General features: G+C 34.8%; 1 protein-coding gene and 1 long non-coding RNA gene across 2 annotated transcripts; both read right to left on the bottom strand.

The window, feature by feature from the left end:
• Nucleotides 1–551: 551 nt before the first annotated feature.
• Nucleotides 552–4,265, bottom strand: LOC105964665 (RPM1-interacting protein 4). Its single transcript, XM_012989167.2, has 4 exons — nucleotides 4,041–4,265; nucleotides 1,851–2,456; nucleotides 989–1,180; nucleotides 552–874 (listed from the first exon to the last, which is right to left on the bottom strand). Exons 1-4 carry the CDS (start codon nucleotides 4,044–4,046, stop codon nucleotides 842–844), a joined length of 837 nt encoding a protein of 278 aa, XP_012844621.2. The 5' UTR covers nucleotides 4,047–4,265; the 3' UTR covers nucleotides 552–841.
• Nucleotides 4,266–8,089: 3,824 nt separating this feature from the next.
• Nucleotides 8,090–12,583, bottom strand: LOC148769028 (uncharacterized). The gene is made up of 2 exons (XR_016032154.1): nucleotides 12,133–12,583; nucleotides 8,090–8,285 (listed from the first exon to the last, which is right to left on the bottom strand). It is a non-coding gene; the product is annotated as an uncharacterized LOC148769028 (long non-coding RNA).
• Between the last annotated feature and the right edge of the window lie 1,507 nt (nucleotides 12,584–14,090).

Here is a 14,090-nt window from a genome sequence, read left to right as displayed (position 1 = left end):
CATATATAGTACATTGTAAAGGTGTGTTTATACTTTATACATTATGAAATATATTGACATTTTGGCATGCTTTTCAGTTTTACAATATACATAAAATCCTAAATTAGGAAGGAAATTCAGTTCCAAAGAACAATGTTATCTTGTCTCTACCTTACCTTGCATATTAGTTATTAATTGCTTAGTATAATTACGCTCAAAACTCGAAATGTTCACAATCAAGTTGAAATTTAATATCATCCAAGATTATCCGATCGTATACTCTAACGTAAAAAAAGTATAAGAATCTGGACAGTGAAGAGTTTAACTTGCAAGGAAATATTAAATCATCAACCTAAAGAAGAAATGTAATACACAAAACATAATATTAGCATACCACATGTTTTGTATAATAGCGACCATAAATACTACGCTCCGAATACTTCATGTACCCTTCGAACACGGATCAAGTGCATATGAAAATTTTGGAGCGTATTTTTCGACACCCTTCTCGTATTTATATTATTCTTAACAATCCTTCTCATTTTCTCTATTTACTCAATAAACAGGTAATGTAGTGAACAATGAATAAAAAGTTGCAATAACCAAAAGCATCATGTTCGAAAAAGAAAAAGAAACACGTTTTGTACACATTCAAGGAGTAACTGAATACGGAGATTATGCAAATTCAAAAAAAATACCGGACCAAGAAAAAAATTAATCTCGTGCAACAAAAATATTATTTTGTGCCTCATAAGCAACCAACGAATGTTATTACTTTACCTCAATCTCTATACAAAAAATAAGCTTCAAGAATATGCCGATATACACCGCCCTCCCGGACTACATACGCCGTGATTATCCGTCACCTTTTCGACCACGGAAAACAAGAGCATCCCTAAAACAAATAACGAAAAAAATAAAATAAAATTTACCATCTTAAGAAATCAACATAACTTGGTGCAAATTGTCTAAAATAAAATGTTACAAGAAAATTAAATATTATAATTACCTTTGAATTATCGTTTCGGTATTGCTTCTGAGAATTGGAGTAAGATGTTTCAGTAGGCATGATCGGTACTTTTCCAGTTTCACTATGTTTCTCTTCTCTCACTCTGTTGAATACCTGTGTGTACCCTTCTGCCGATGCGGGGTCCGTTTCGTCCCAATCACCGAATTTTGGAACTGCAGGGCTCCTATCAGGCTGACACGTGTCCAATAAAATCATTTTTTTTAATAGGGGACATTGGAAATAACATTGTGACATGCTTAAATTGAATTATCAGCTAAGGCCTCGTTCTGATGTCAAGACAGAGATTAGCCAAATTAGGATTATTATGCATCAATATCAAAATCTTGTACTCGAGGACTATAGTTGAACTACAGGAGTGTAACACATAATTATCTAATAGATCAAGATACTGCCTCCTATAATTATTGCATTCAGCACCCCTGTTGCGTTTACTCTAATTGTTTAAAAGGTCCTCATACTATTAATATTAGCAAACATCCCCCAATAATGCAATTTGTTTAGCAAACTACACCTGAAAACTCATCATTTAGGGGGTTATGTGCTAAAAAATGCATTATAGGGGGGTTTTTGAGAATATTAATAACACAGGACCTTTTTAGCAATTCGATATAACATAGGGGTACTAAAAACAAAAGTGGGATTATGAGGTGTATATACATACATACATACATACATACATATATATATATATATATATATATATATATATATATATATATATATATATATATATATATATATAGAGAGAGAGAGAGAGAGAGAGAGAGAGAGAGAGAGAGAGAGAGAGAGAGAGAGAGAGAGAGAGAGAGAGAGAGAGATGGAGAGAGAGAGAGAGCATTACCGAGTCATCGCCTCGTGTAACAGATCTCAATCGCGATCTGCCAGGTGTCAAAGGTGCAAGGCCATGATGGCTACTTCCTTCGGATGCACCTTTCCTTTCCCAAGAAGGACAAGAAATCCCATTATTATTATTTTTCCCACCGACCCTCGAATTCGGATGATGTGGCGACTGATCGGGCCCCAAACCCTGCCTAGCGGCAACCCTCTTCGGGGTTTCGCCACCTAGGCGATGACGTGGCGAGTTGGAACTACTATTCCTCAATGGAGAATCCATAATAGCTCTCCTCATCTCGCCTTCTTCTCTGCTCGGTCCACGCTCGTGCCTCTTCCTAAGAGCTTCCGGAACCCTCCGTTCCGATTTGTCTTCATTTCCGTGATTTTGTCTTTTGTGAGTACCTTTTATTGCTTCACTCTCTTCTTCTTCTCGGCTAGAGTGTCGCTCGTGATTTCGTGTTTTTGATTCGGATGATTTTTCGATATTATCTTGAGAATCGGTTTGATAAATCTGACCGCTCTTCTTTCCCTTTCTCGCATTATCGAAGTACATTGTGTAGGGAACTTCTTCTTCACTTTCCCAATTGCCAAATTTAGGTACTTGCGCGCGTTCCTACGAAATAAAAGGAAGAAATAATAAAAAAAAAAAAATCATCTATCGTAACTTATTTTTTGTTTTTTTTGGGCAATTATCTAGTGCACTGTCTATGGTAATTCAAGTGCGGGAAGCCAAATTTTACACCATACGCAATAAGGAATAATTTGATCATCATCACGAAATCCAAAAAAATTAACGATAACTCGATTCAGTTCATCAAGATTCAGACTAATTGATTAGAGTCAAGAAAGGTCAATCACATACCAACCAATAATTTTGAATCAATGTAGAAGATAAAGTAGTATTAGAGTAGAGGTGGGCTCCTTAAAATTCGTACGTTTTTTGCAATACAAGCTATGTGCTTGTATTCTAATACTTGTTGAAAGTCGAGTTAAAAACAACGAGGTAATGTACGATGATCTCCTTTGACAAAAGCAACTCCAAGTTTTACAGAACATAAAAGATGAAAATTTTATGCTACGATAAGTCAAACTTTTCAAACCAAGGACGTTCCTCAAAATTAGAAAAAACTAATTCAAAAAGAAAAAACTTGAACTATATGTCAAATAAGGATGGTTGGATTTATTCAAGATCGAATTTATTCGGCTCTTCACAAACCATATTTCAAATGAAAGAAGAACTAAAAACTCCCGTTGTTCAACAAATTGCCATTCATTTATGCATGACTTAATCCGTTTATCATTTAAATCACAGGCTGATTATGACTACTAACCATCGATTCTAAAAACTCTTCGCAACTTTTTTGCATCTATCAATAATGTGTGTTCACTCCCAACAAATGAAATATAAAAAGAAAATAGGGTAAGTGACTGCCACCCCTGAGGTAAGGTCAACTTACAAAAAAACGCCTCCTGTTTGGGTTATTACAACCACCCCTCAACTATAATCATCCATCAACTATGAATCTTATTACACGTCCCCCCTTATGGTATCAAATTCAACATAATCCTCTAAATTCCGTGAAATGTTCTCTAGTTTAACTCATTTTGTGCAAAAATACAGTGTCTGATGCCCCACAATATGATATTTACAAGCTAAGAGACAAATGTAATGATCATTTTGTTTGAAAATGTGAAGCTCGAATGAGGTCAAACGGGTACACACTGGAAAATATTTCACATGATCTAGAAGATTCCACTAAATTTGACATCGTAAGGGTGGGCACGTAAGAAGATTCATAGTTGACACAGCAAAACACAATAGGTTTTTTCGTAATTTGACATTAGGAGTCCTGGCCCTAATTTACCCAAGACAATATTACCTCAATCAAGAATTGGCTGAACCACACTTCTCTAGCAAGTAGTAATACAAGACTCCACATTTATAAACAAACAGAAAATGCTGACAATCAAGATCCAAGATCCAGCAATCACTATGCAAAGGCAAAGAACCACCTAAAATATATATATCCCATTACAGCTTAATTTTGAATTACGACAAGATCCAACAACGAAATTCATGAACACAACAGAAACAGCAGCCCGAAACAACAAAAATTGCGACAGAGCAAATTACATAAACTGAGCAATAAAAGGTAAATAAAGATAGATCAAGAAAATCAAAGAAAAGAGAACTTACAGCCATAAGTAAATCTTTTGGAAAAGAAACCCTTTCGGTAAAATGCAAACAATCTCGGCAAGAAACACAACCGGAGACAGATGGCAGAGAAAGTGTAGGTCTCTCTTTCTTGGGTGCCGGGATGGGGTAGCTGTAGTAGTAGGCTAGTAGCCCCACTAAAAAAATTGTAGTAGAGGAGAGTAAAAGAAGAAGACAGGTGGTCAAGTTGAAGAGTGAGCACGTGCTGTGCATTTAATTAAGAATGTGGTCTGTCCAGCTATTTTTTTTTTTTTTTTTCTTTTGGTTTAATAATCATGCTTTCTTGTTTCTTTTGCAGAAAAATATTTTTATTGCATCAATATCAAAAGATGAAGGGGTTCTTGTTAAAAATATTGACAATGTTTGGTTACTTTTTCATCTAAGTTATAAAGGCAAATTACGACCACCTCTGAGTTATTGTCAAATTACGAAAAAATTTCTTTTGTTTGTGTAATTACAATCAACCTCCTCAACTATGTTTTATTTTACGAAAATACCCTGTTATTCTGTGACTCATATCCACGTGTACATGCCAAGTGGATACTTTATCTGGTGCATCAGTAAAAGTAAAGTCAAAGGATGAGCTGGAAAGTGTAAGGAGCTGTTACACTAGACGACAGAATCCGTGAGGACGACTCTGACTGTAGTGGACACCTGTCGAGCTCTCAGTGGTTTACTTGGGGACCAAGTTTGCTTTATGCTAGGGTTTACTGCATATATAAAACACTTGGTGGAGAGGCTTGGAGGCTAAGGCTAATCAAGGGGATAAGGCTTGAGGGGCTGGAAAGAGAGGAAACTCTCAAGAACAAAAGAAGAAGCTAGAAGGAAAACAAGAAAGAAATCATTACAGGGTTTGTGAGATTCGGGGTTCGGAAACAAGAGAGAAACAGTGAGGTATACACAGGGGAGTGTCAATACAACTTAGGTGAAATAGCTGTTGAGAGCTTGAGTGTTATCACTATCTTGTAATCTGTAACCTTCTTATTCTAGTGGATTTTTGTTCTCTCTGCACAGTGGATGTAGGCCTGTGGTGATAAAGGTCGAACCACCTTAAATATCGTGTTCTTTATCTGTTTTATTGCTTTCAGTTTTAGATCTGTGGTAACTGTAGTCATATAATCTGCAACGGAGTCGGTTAAGTCAGCACAGTGGTATCTGTGGGTTTCTTTCTTGGTTTGATTTTCATTTTGTGTGGCTTGTTATTGTCTGTGGAATCCACAACATACCCCTTCATAAGTAAATTTATGGATGTTAAATCGGTAAACCGAACTGAAATTTCGGTACGCCAAAATTTCATACCGTTTACCGAACTGAATATACGATCTTGGTTCGATAAATAACCGAATTACATAAATTTTACGGTTAATAGCACTAAACCACCTAAACTTTGCCCATTTTTTGCGGATTACCACCTCAACAAAAATAAAAATTCCGACCCCACCTGAACTCAATAAGTTGTGTCTCATTACCCTTTTTTTTTCGGCGAAAATAGCTGGAATTGGACCCATGTGATTTGGAGGGGCTTTTTTTATCTTTTAAAAAAATTAATCCCTAATTCCTCCAATTCTTTCATTTTTTTTTTCTTGCTCTTCTTCGCTCTTCTTCATCCTCCTCTTCTTCATCATTTTCTTCGTACTGAAAAATCTTACATTGTTCATTCAAATATTATTATTACAATTTTTTTTTTGGATAACTAACATTTAATTCTTGATGATTAGCTTTCAAACGGGGCTAACTTAGAGTAGAGCAACAAAGTATTATAGTATTATGTCGCTGTATCTCGCGAGTTTAACTACTATGATTTGATGCTCTAAGTTCTACTATATATATCTAACCATTTGTCTAAATTTGGATTGCTTGCATTTTCTTTGGTTATGAATGTTGTGATAAAGGATTGTGAAATCTTCATGTAAAATAATTATCAAGCTATTTCTATTTGTTATAAGTTAAACTTTATTATTTTTCGGTTTAGCTCGCTTGCAAGGATTATGGTAGTGAGGAACTATATATGATTTCCTATCTAATTTATTTCCTGCGTTGATTATCATTTTTCTTTTCAATAATGTATTTATTTTATGTGGCTTGAATCAGATTCTCCATGAATACTTGAAAATTTTATTTGTACTTATTTTTTCAAGATGATCTTGAATTTATCGTTTTCGAGATTGCTATGTTCATGGATATTCTTCAAAATTCTATTATATTACTGGAGTAAGATATGGCAATGAAATATTGTTTTCGTCACAAACAATTTGGACAAGGATACAAAGTGCTGTTGTTTTTTATTCTATTTTATTGTTGTTCATCATACAAACGTGATTAGGGGTTGGGTCTGTGATCAGTTGATTGTCTCAACAGTTCACTGATAATTCTCTAACAATTGGTGCCATTTGTGGAAAAATTGTATACCAAGGAGGATTGGGTCAGCCAAGTACGACATAGAGAAGTTCTCTATAACCAATGACTTTGGTATATGGAGGGTAAATATGAGGGCCATGCTTGTGCAGCAAGGGCTTGTTGATGCATCGAAAGATCCAACAGGATTGAGTGCCTCATTATTTGATCAGGAGAAAATTGAGATCATGGATAGGGCTCACAGTTCAATAGTTCTTAGTTTTCGGAGATAAAGCACTAAGAGAAGTTTCAAGAGAAACTTCACATTCACCTTATGCTAGTGTTGTTGGTAGCATAATGTACAGTATGGTGTGTTGTAGACCAGATCTTTATTATGAGCATTGTTAGCAGATTCATGGCTTAAGTGGTGAGTAGCTAGCTTGGAGTAGTACATCAACAAAGTACTATAGTATTATGTCACAATTAGAGTGCCATACACTAGACAAAACATCAAGTGTTTCAAGAAAGATCCAAACACATTGATGTGAAGATGAATTTTGTAAGAGACACTGTGGCAAATGGATTAGTTAAGGTGGAGAAAGATAATTCAACTGACATGCTTACAGAACCAGTTACAAGACTAAGTTCATTCAGTATTATGTCACAATTAGAGTGATATACACTTGACAAAACATCAAGTGTTTCAAGAAAGATCCAAACACATTGATGTGAAGATGAATTTTGTAAGAGACACTGTGTCAAATTGGTTAGTTAAGGTGGAGAAAGATAATTCAACTGACATGCTTACAGAACAAGTTACAAGACTAAGTTCATTCAGTATTATGTCACAATTAGAGTGATATACACTTGACAAAACATCAAGTGTTTCAAGAAAGATCCAAACACATTGATGTGAAGATGAATTTTGTAAGAGACACTTTGTCAAATTGGTTAGTTAAGGTGGAGAAAGATAATTCAACTGACATGCTTACAGAACCAGTTACAAGACAAAGTTCATTCAGTATTATGTCACAATTAGAGTGATATACACTTGACAAAGCATCAAGTGTTTCAAGAAAGATCCAAACACATTGATGTGAAGATGAATTTTGTAAGAGACACTGTGTCAAATTGGTTAGTTAAGGTGGAGAAAGATAATTCAACTGACATGCTTACAGAACCAGTTACAAGACTAAGTTCATTCAGTGTGAACTCAGTGAAGTGCAATATATAATCAATGAAAAATAGATGCAAACCTATTGCTGAATTAAAGCCAGTGTGGAGAATTGTTGCTGAGGTGTCTTCCAAGTCAGCAAATAATTAATTGGAAACAATTAGTATTCTAATGATTCAATTAGAAATCTTGGAAGGAAACTTTATGTTGTAGAAATGATGAAACACATAATGAAGAAGATGAATTGTGTAGCACCCTCAATGATTTACTAGAAAGTTTAGATAGAAATTTAAGAAACACGGACTTTATTAAATCTTTCGGATCCAATTTGAACTTTTGAGAAAACCACTTTAAAATTTATAAAACCGTTTCCCTTTACTTTAAATTTAACCCACAATCGTAAAATAAGATTTTTCATAGAGGGTGTACCATAACATGAACGCGATTTTGAAAATAATCTTAATATGGCGGAAGAATCCACATAAAACATCACCGGGGTTTGGAAAACACTTGTAAGACAGCGGAAGGAAAATAAACTTTATTTAAGATACCCCCGTTTAATAGACTGGGTTCCCAAATCAGAGTACAAGAATGATATCTTGATTAGATATTTTAAGAAATCGTTGACGTGGTAAAAAATCTTGGTAAAAGAGTCAAGGCACCAAGGCTAGCGATTTCCTCGAACTCCACTCCGCCGGCCTCCTAGTTGTTTCGACAACCTGAAAAGGGAATATAAATAAAAGCATGAGCCCAACCACTGGCTCAGTAAGGACGTTGGCCTGACGAAACTCACGCCTCTCTCAACGTGTCACTCACGACCTATGGGAGTCCTAAAGTCCCTGTCTATGTTCTTTTCCGTCTAAGGCTTTTACGTCATAATTGTATTATGTTATAGTATTTCATCGACGTTAATCACGACATATAATCACGCCACAAATAATTGAACATATAACTTCACATATGAGCACATAATAAAAAGTCTGGTTTTGCTTTGAAAGCCATTTTAAATTCACTTTGAAAATCATGTGGGGATTCGTTTTCCTTTATAAATCATTTCTAAGTTCATTTTGGAACTCGTCTTGGACAAAATATCCCTTTCAACGAAGTTCCCCTTTTTAGAACGAAAACCCCCTTTTAAAACTCTTTTTAAAACCATTTTTCTTTCAAAATCTTTCATACGCAAGTATGCACATGTTGGGATCCCCATCAAAACCCTAACGTAAGCATCGGCAATAGACGTTTATATGCTGAGCCCGGTCATTCGGTGGGAGCTAACCACCCTGTTGTTCTATAGTAACTGTTGTTGGGATACCGGCCCCCCGTATCCCGTGTCTATTCAACCGTAGCAACGTTACAGTTTTGACTTTTATGTAGTAGACCATGCAATACCAATTAATGACTCGATGAATGCACGCAAGTAAAAATCTCAATAGCAACACGATTATAATTCCAATTATATCATTCACGTAACTCGAAGGAATTAAATCACATAATTGGGAAGTAATTTCCGAGGCTATAGTAAGCACATAGAGATCAAACATTAGTAATAAGGACACATATACTTGTACACGTATATACACATAGGCACTTATACGTATTTATATACTTATACCTATACATATATACTCTAATTTATAACTATGGGTTATAAGTTTCCTCAACCCGAAGGGAGTACGCTAATAACATCATAGGTCTAAACTATCGATATGTGTTGAGTGTAGATATTACACTCAATACGTTTACTTTACGTGGATCTTTTGTTTAGATTTAATTATATTTGTACTTTAATTGATTGATTTTGTGTTTTATAGGTGAAAACGAGAATTTGGTGGCCATGAAGGAAAAAAAGATCAAAAAGAAAGGAAAAAGTTACAAACAAGGAAACAAATCAAATTGGAAGAAGGAATCTCGCCACAGCTTTGACAGTGTCCACCATTTCAAGCATATCTCTCTCATACGAACTCCGAATTAGGTTATTTTGACGGCATTGGAAAGATAATTTCAAGGGCTACAATTCTTATTTACACAACATTCCAAAATTCGGACTCCAACATGGCACAAATCTACGAACAAATCCTGATGGGGGAAAGTGGCGGAAATTGATTCCTATTAGGCTTCTACTACTTCCTTATCAAGAAAAGCCTATAAAAGCAACAAGTCTCAACACCATAAGGACGAAACTTTTACACCACAAAACACAAAGAACGAAGATCAACGAAGACTCAAGCATAGTTTTTCTTATTTCTTTTATTTTTATTTTCTTTATCTTAAGAACTACGAGTAGCTAAGTTTTTAATCTAGGGTTTTATCCGAACCCTATGTGGGGATGGTGAACCCGTTTTCTTGAGATTATGCAATTATGATTTTATGATTATTTCTTCTACTAGTTATGATTGTTAGTGCATGAACTTGATCAATTTATGTGCTTTATCTGTGATTATTGGGATTGACTCGACAGAGCTATTTTGATAATTAGACGGTAAGTATAAGAACCTTCGAGTAGTTTTCACCGGATGAGTGTGTCAATTGCATGTGGTGTCGTAGACATACAGATATCATCTTAGGTAGCCATTTACGAGACTTGTTAGTTAATGCTTTATTCATAATTTGTTTGCATAGACATATAGTGAACCGTTTATGAATAATAGACTCATAATACACGCGACAGCCGGTTATGAGTAAATTAGTGTCTCGGGTTAATAATCATGAATCACATATTTCATAATTCAGGGGTTTTGGGTGAACAATTCTTGCATAGGGGGAAGATAAAATCCTAGGTCCGTTTTTATTGATATTTTCTCGTGTTTACTTGCGTTCTTAATTAGTTTATTTGTTTAAGTGATTTAATTTGACAAACTTGCGTAGGCTGGATAAAAATCGTAGTTGTTAGAATTTGGTACTTAGGATTAGATAATTTGAGTATTCCCTGTGGGATCGACATCCGACTCTTGCGAATTCACTTTTACTACTTGTTTGCGATACGTGCACTTGCGTGTTAGGTATTTAGCACCCAACAATATACATATAAATATACTTATATATATACATACTTATACCCCACAATAGTAAACCACGTAATTCAAACACACATAATGAGATTCAACGCTTCTTAATTAAGGAACCATGGGAAATCTAATTCTGTATAGGTACTAGCACATTGTAATTTCGAAGAACAACCTATTGTTCTAATCATAGATTGGTCTACGAATATTTCTTAGATATAGCTCAATACTCACAGTAAACTTCATCTATGTTCAATTATTATGTTAAGTTATGCCTCAAGAGTTTAAACCATGCTCATAAAGGACCCTTTAATTCAACTAGTTTACTTAAAAAAAAATCGGACAGTTTTGACACTTTAACTTCAAAAGTACATTTCTCTTGAACCATAACTTCAAAAATTCTGAAACTTTGACACAATACTCATGTATCAGTGGCAAAGACCTCTTTAAATCAGTTTTCCAAAATAATTAGTAGACTAAGAGAAATGAGTAAAACAGTGCAGTAGTGTGGTCACACTTTCAGAAACAGAACCAACCACGTTAAAAATACCCAATAAATCACGCTTTTGTTAAAACACTGTAAAACTTTTCAGAAAACTGGTTTTATAAGTTATAAATATATTCCAAGTGAAGTAAAGGAAATCAAACTGGGAAAACATCAATTTTAAAAGCAAATCCTCAGCTGACTCAAAAACTGTGCAGGTTTAGTAAATAATTCATATCTTAATCATCTGAAATCCGATTGATGATTAAAATATATAAAATTAAAGAGACCAGAAAGATCTAGTTACCCATAAAATTTCGTGATTTTAAGAAAACAGGGAATCTGTGAAACATGCAGTAAACTCCGAGACGGAAAACCTGAAAATTCATTAGTGATCTATATCTACATCTTTGATCAAAACAGATCTGGCAGTTTAGGGACCATAACTTCATAAATTCATATCTCCTAAACCGTAGATCCAAACCTGATTAAATTTGGAACACATATTCATATCTAAGTCTACTTCATAGGGTTAAAACAGTTTATGAAGAAGCTTATCTGTGTAAGAGATATAATCAATTTAGTGCAGTAACATAAGCAGAATTTCAGAACAGATCCACTAACTTGAAAAATACCAATTAATTCATACCTTTACTTAAACACTACCAACTTTTGTGAAACGTCAGTTTCATAAGTTTATAATCATATGCAAGTGGAATCAACTCAATAAGATTAGTATAAAACTCTATTTAACACATAACTCGTGGATGACTCCGAAATTGTGCGGATCCAGAAAAAAGTTCATAACACACTCAATATAAATCCGATTTATGCATATTTTATATATAAATGAAGCTAACCTAAAGTCCTAGACTACTATAATATTTCATAATTTTATCAAAAGTATTACCCGATGAGACATGCAATACAAACAGAAGCTACGAAACTGAAATTCAAGTAGTGTTCATCAAGAACTTTATCTTCTAAAGCCAAAAATTAAACCACAAACATATAATTCATTAAAACCCATATAATTTATATTAATTAGGTTATTATTTCAGGAAAGACCAAGGTCCTTACCCAAGAGCAAGAAATCGAAGATGAAGGAGTAAGAAAACCAAAGGCTCGGTGGATTTTCAGCGGGTTTGGCTTGGATGTTCTTGGATGGCTTTGGGGCTGAGTTTGAAGGATTTGAAGGGGCTGTTTCTTGAAGAAAGAAGATGGAGTTTCTCTTTTCGAGAGGAGAGGAATTGAAGAGAGAAGAGGAAGGGGCTTTGATGGGAGCTTCTTGAAGTGCAAGAAGAGAATTCTTCTTGGGGGCTTTTGATCGATGAAGAAGGAAAGAGGAGAGGGCCTTTTGGCTGGTGTTTTGGTGTGAAGAGAATGTGAAGAGGAGGGGTTTATTTATAGGAGAGTAGAGGGACTTACTCGCAATGTAGGAAACAAGAGTGTGTAGATAGCAATTAGGAGGACTTGGACACTTGGCAATTCACCAGCAAACCCAACACACTCAACTTATACACACGACATTTTCACAAAACACAAAGCACATGCACACACAACACCTATACATATACACATCTTATACATATAAATAATATTTAAATAATAAAAGATAAATGGTGTGGCATTTTCTATGCTCAAACCGAGAGAGAGATCCTATGGCATGTATGACACATACATATACATTAAATAAATGTGCACATATAACATACATACATATATACACACATAAATAAATCCTAGCACATATAATATATATATCATAAACATACACATTCACATAATATGACATACATAATTAAGTCCACATCATATATTATATATTAGCATAGAATATATATGCACATATACAATTCCAATTAGCATGACTTACATAGATGGTCACTAAATTCATTAAATCGCATAATTAGAATCAACTACTCAATTAATAACATGTCTACTTCTAAACATACTATAATGTATCTAAATCACATAAACACGTAGAGAAAATATAAATCGCTACTCGATTGATGAAATGCACGTATATTCATATATAAATGCTTATGAAAATGTGGGCTGTTACAAATTGTGTCTTGTATTTCATCAATGAGTGCTTGTACATTTATATACACACAAAAGAGAAACAATAAAAGGAATAAAATAATTACACTTAATCAAATCCCTAATCAAATCACTAGTTAAGACTTGATTGAATCTAATCAAATCACTAATTAAGACTTGATTGAATCTAATCAAATCACCTAATTAAGGCTAAACTAAATCAAAAATGAATATAGATTATATTACTCTAACACCCCCCGTCAAGTTTGAAATGGTATTGATATGTCAAAAACACCCAACTTGCAAATTAATCGTCGATAAGCTTCACCTCCAAGTGGTTTCGTAAAAATATCTGCCAGTTGATCACTAGAACGAAGGTATGATGGAGCAATGAGACCTGCCTGAATTTTTTCTCGAACAGAGTGACAATCAATCTCAATGTGTTTGGTGCGTTCATGAAAGACAGGATTTTATGCAATGTGTATAGCAGCTTGGCTATCACAATGAACTGCAATTGGTTGAGAGTGGTTAAAACCAAGATCCGTTAAAACATATTTTAACCACTGTAACTCACACGTAAGTGCATCGAGAGAATGATATTTGGCTTCAGCAGAAGAACGAGAAAAGGTTGGTTGTTTCTTAGTTTTCCAAGAAATAGGACTAGAACCTAACATGGTGAAATAACCAGTGGTAGACCGACGAGTGGTAGGACAACCAGCTCAATCAGAGTCGGCATATCCTACTAGAGTGAGAGAACTAGATGCAGAAAGGAATAAACTTTTACCAACAGTACCTTTAAGATAACGAAGGATTCGACTGGGCAGCATCAAGATGAGTAGAATGCAGATTGTGCATGGATTGAGTAAGAGTATTTACCGCATATTGAATGTCAGGTCGTGTTACAGTGCGATATAACAAACGTCCTATGAGATGTCGATAGATTGATGGATCGGGAAAAGGAGTCCCATCATGTGGACGTAAACGAAGATGTGGTT

This window comes from Erythranthe guttata, chromosome 7 (assembly GCF_056151865.1).
Source record: "Erythranthe guttata isolate IM_541 chromosome 7, IM_541, whole genome shotgun sequence".
In the NCBI taxonomy this organism is placed as follows: Eukaryota; Viridiplantae; Streptophyta; class Magnoliopsida; order Lamiales; family Phrymaceae; genus Erythranthe; species Erythranthe guttata.
The sequence above is the reverse complement of the archived record's forward strand: the minus strand, read 5'-3'. Positions and strand labels throughout refer to the sequence as shown.

What these genes read in the sequence shown, in the direction of transcription:
- LOC105964665 (XM_012989167.2), bottom strand. An exon ending in TTACACGAGGCGATGACTCG is followed by an intron (nt 1,181 to 1,850) that starts GTAATGCTCTCT and finishes GACACGTGTCAG; the next exon opens with CCTGATAGGAGCCCTGCAGT. An exon ending in ACCGAAACGATAATTCAAAG is followed by an intron (nt 875 to 988) that starts GTAATTATAATA and finishes TATTTGTTTTAG; the next exon opens with GGATGCTCTTGTTTTCCGTG.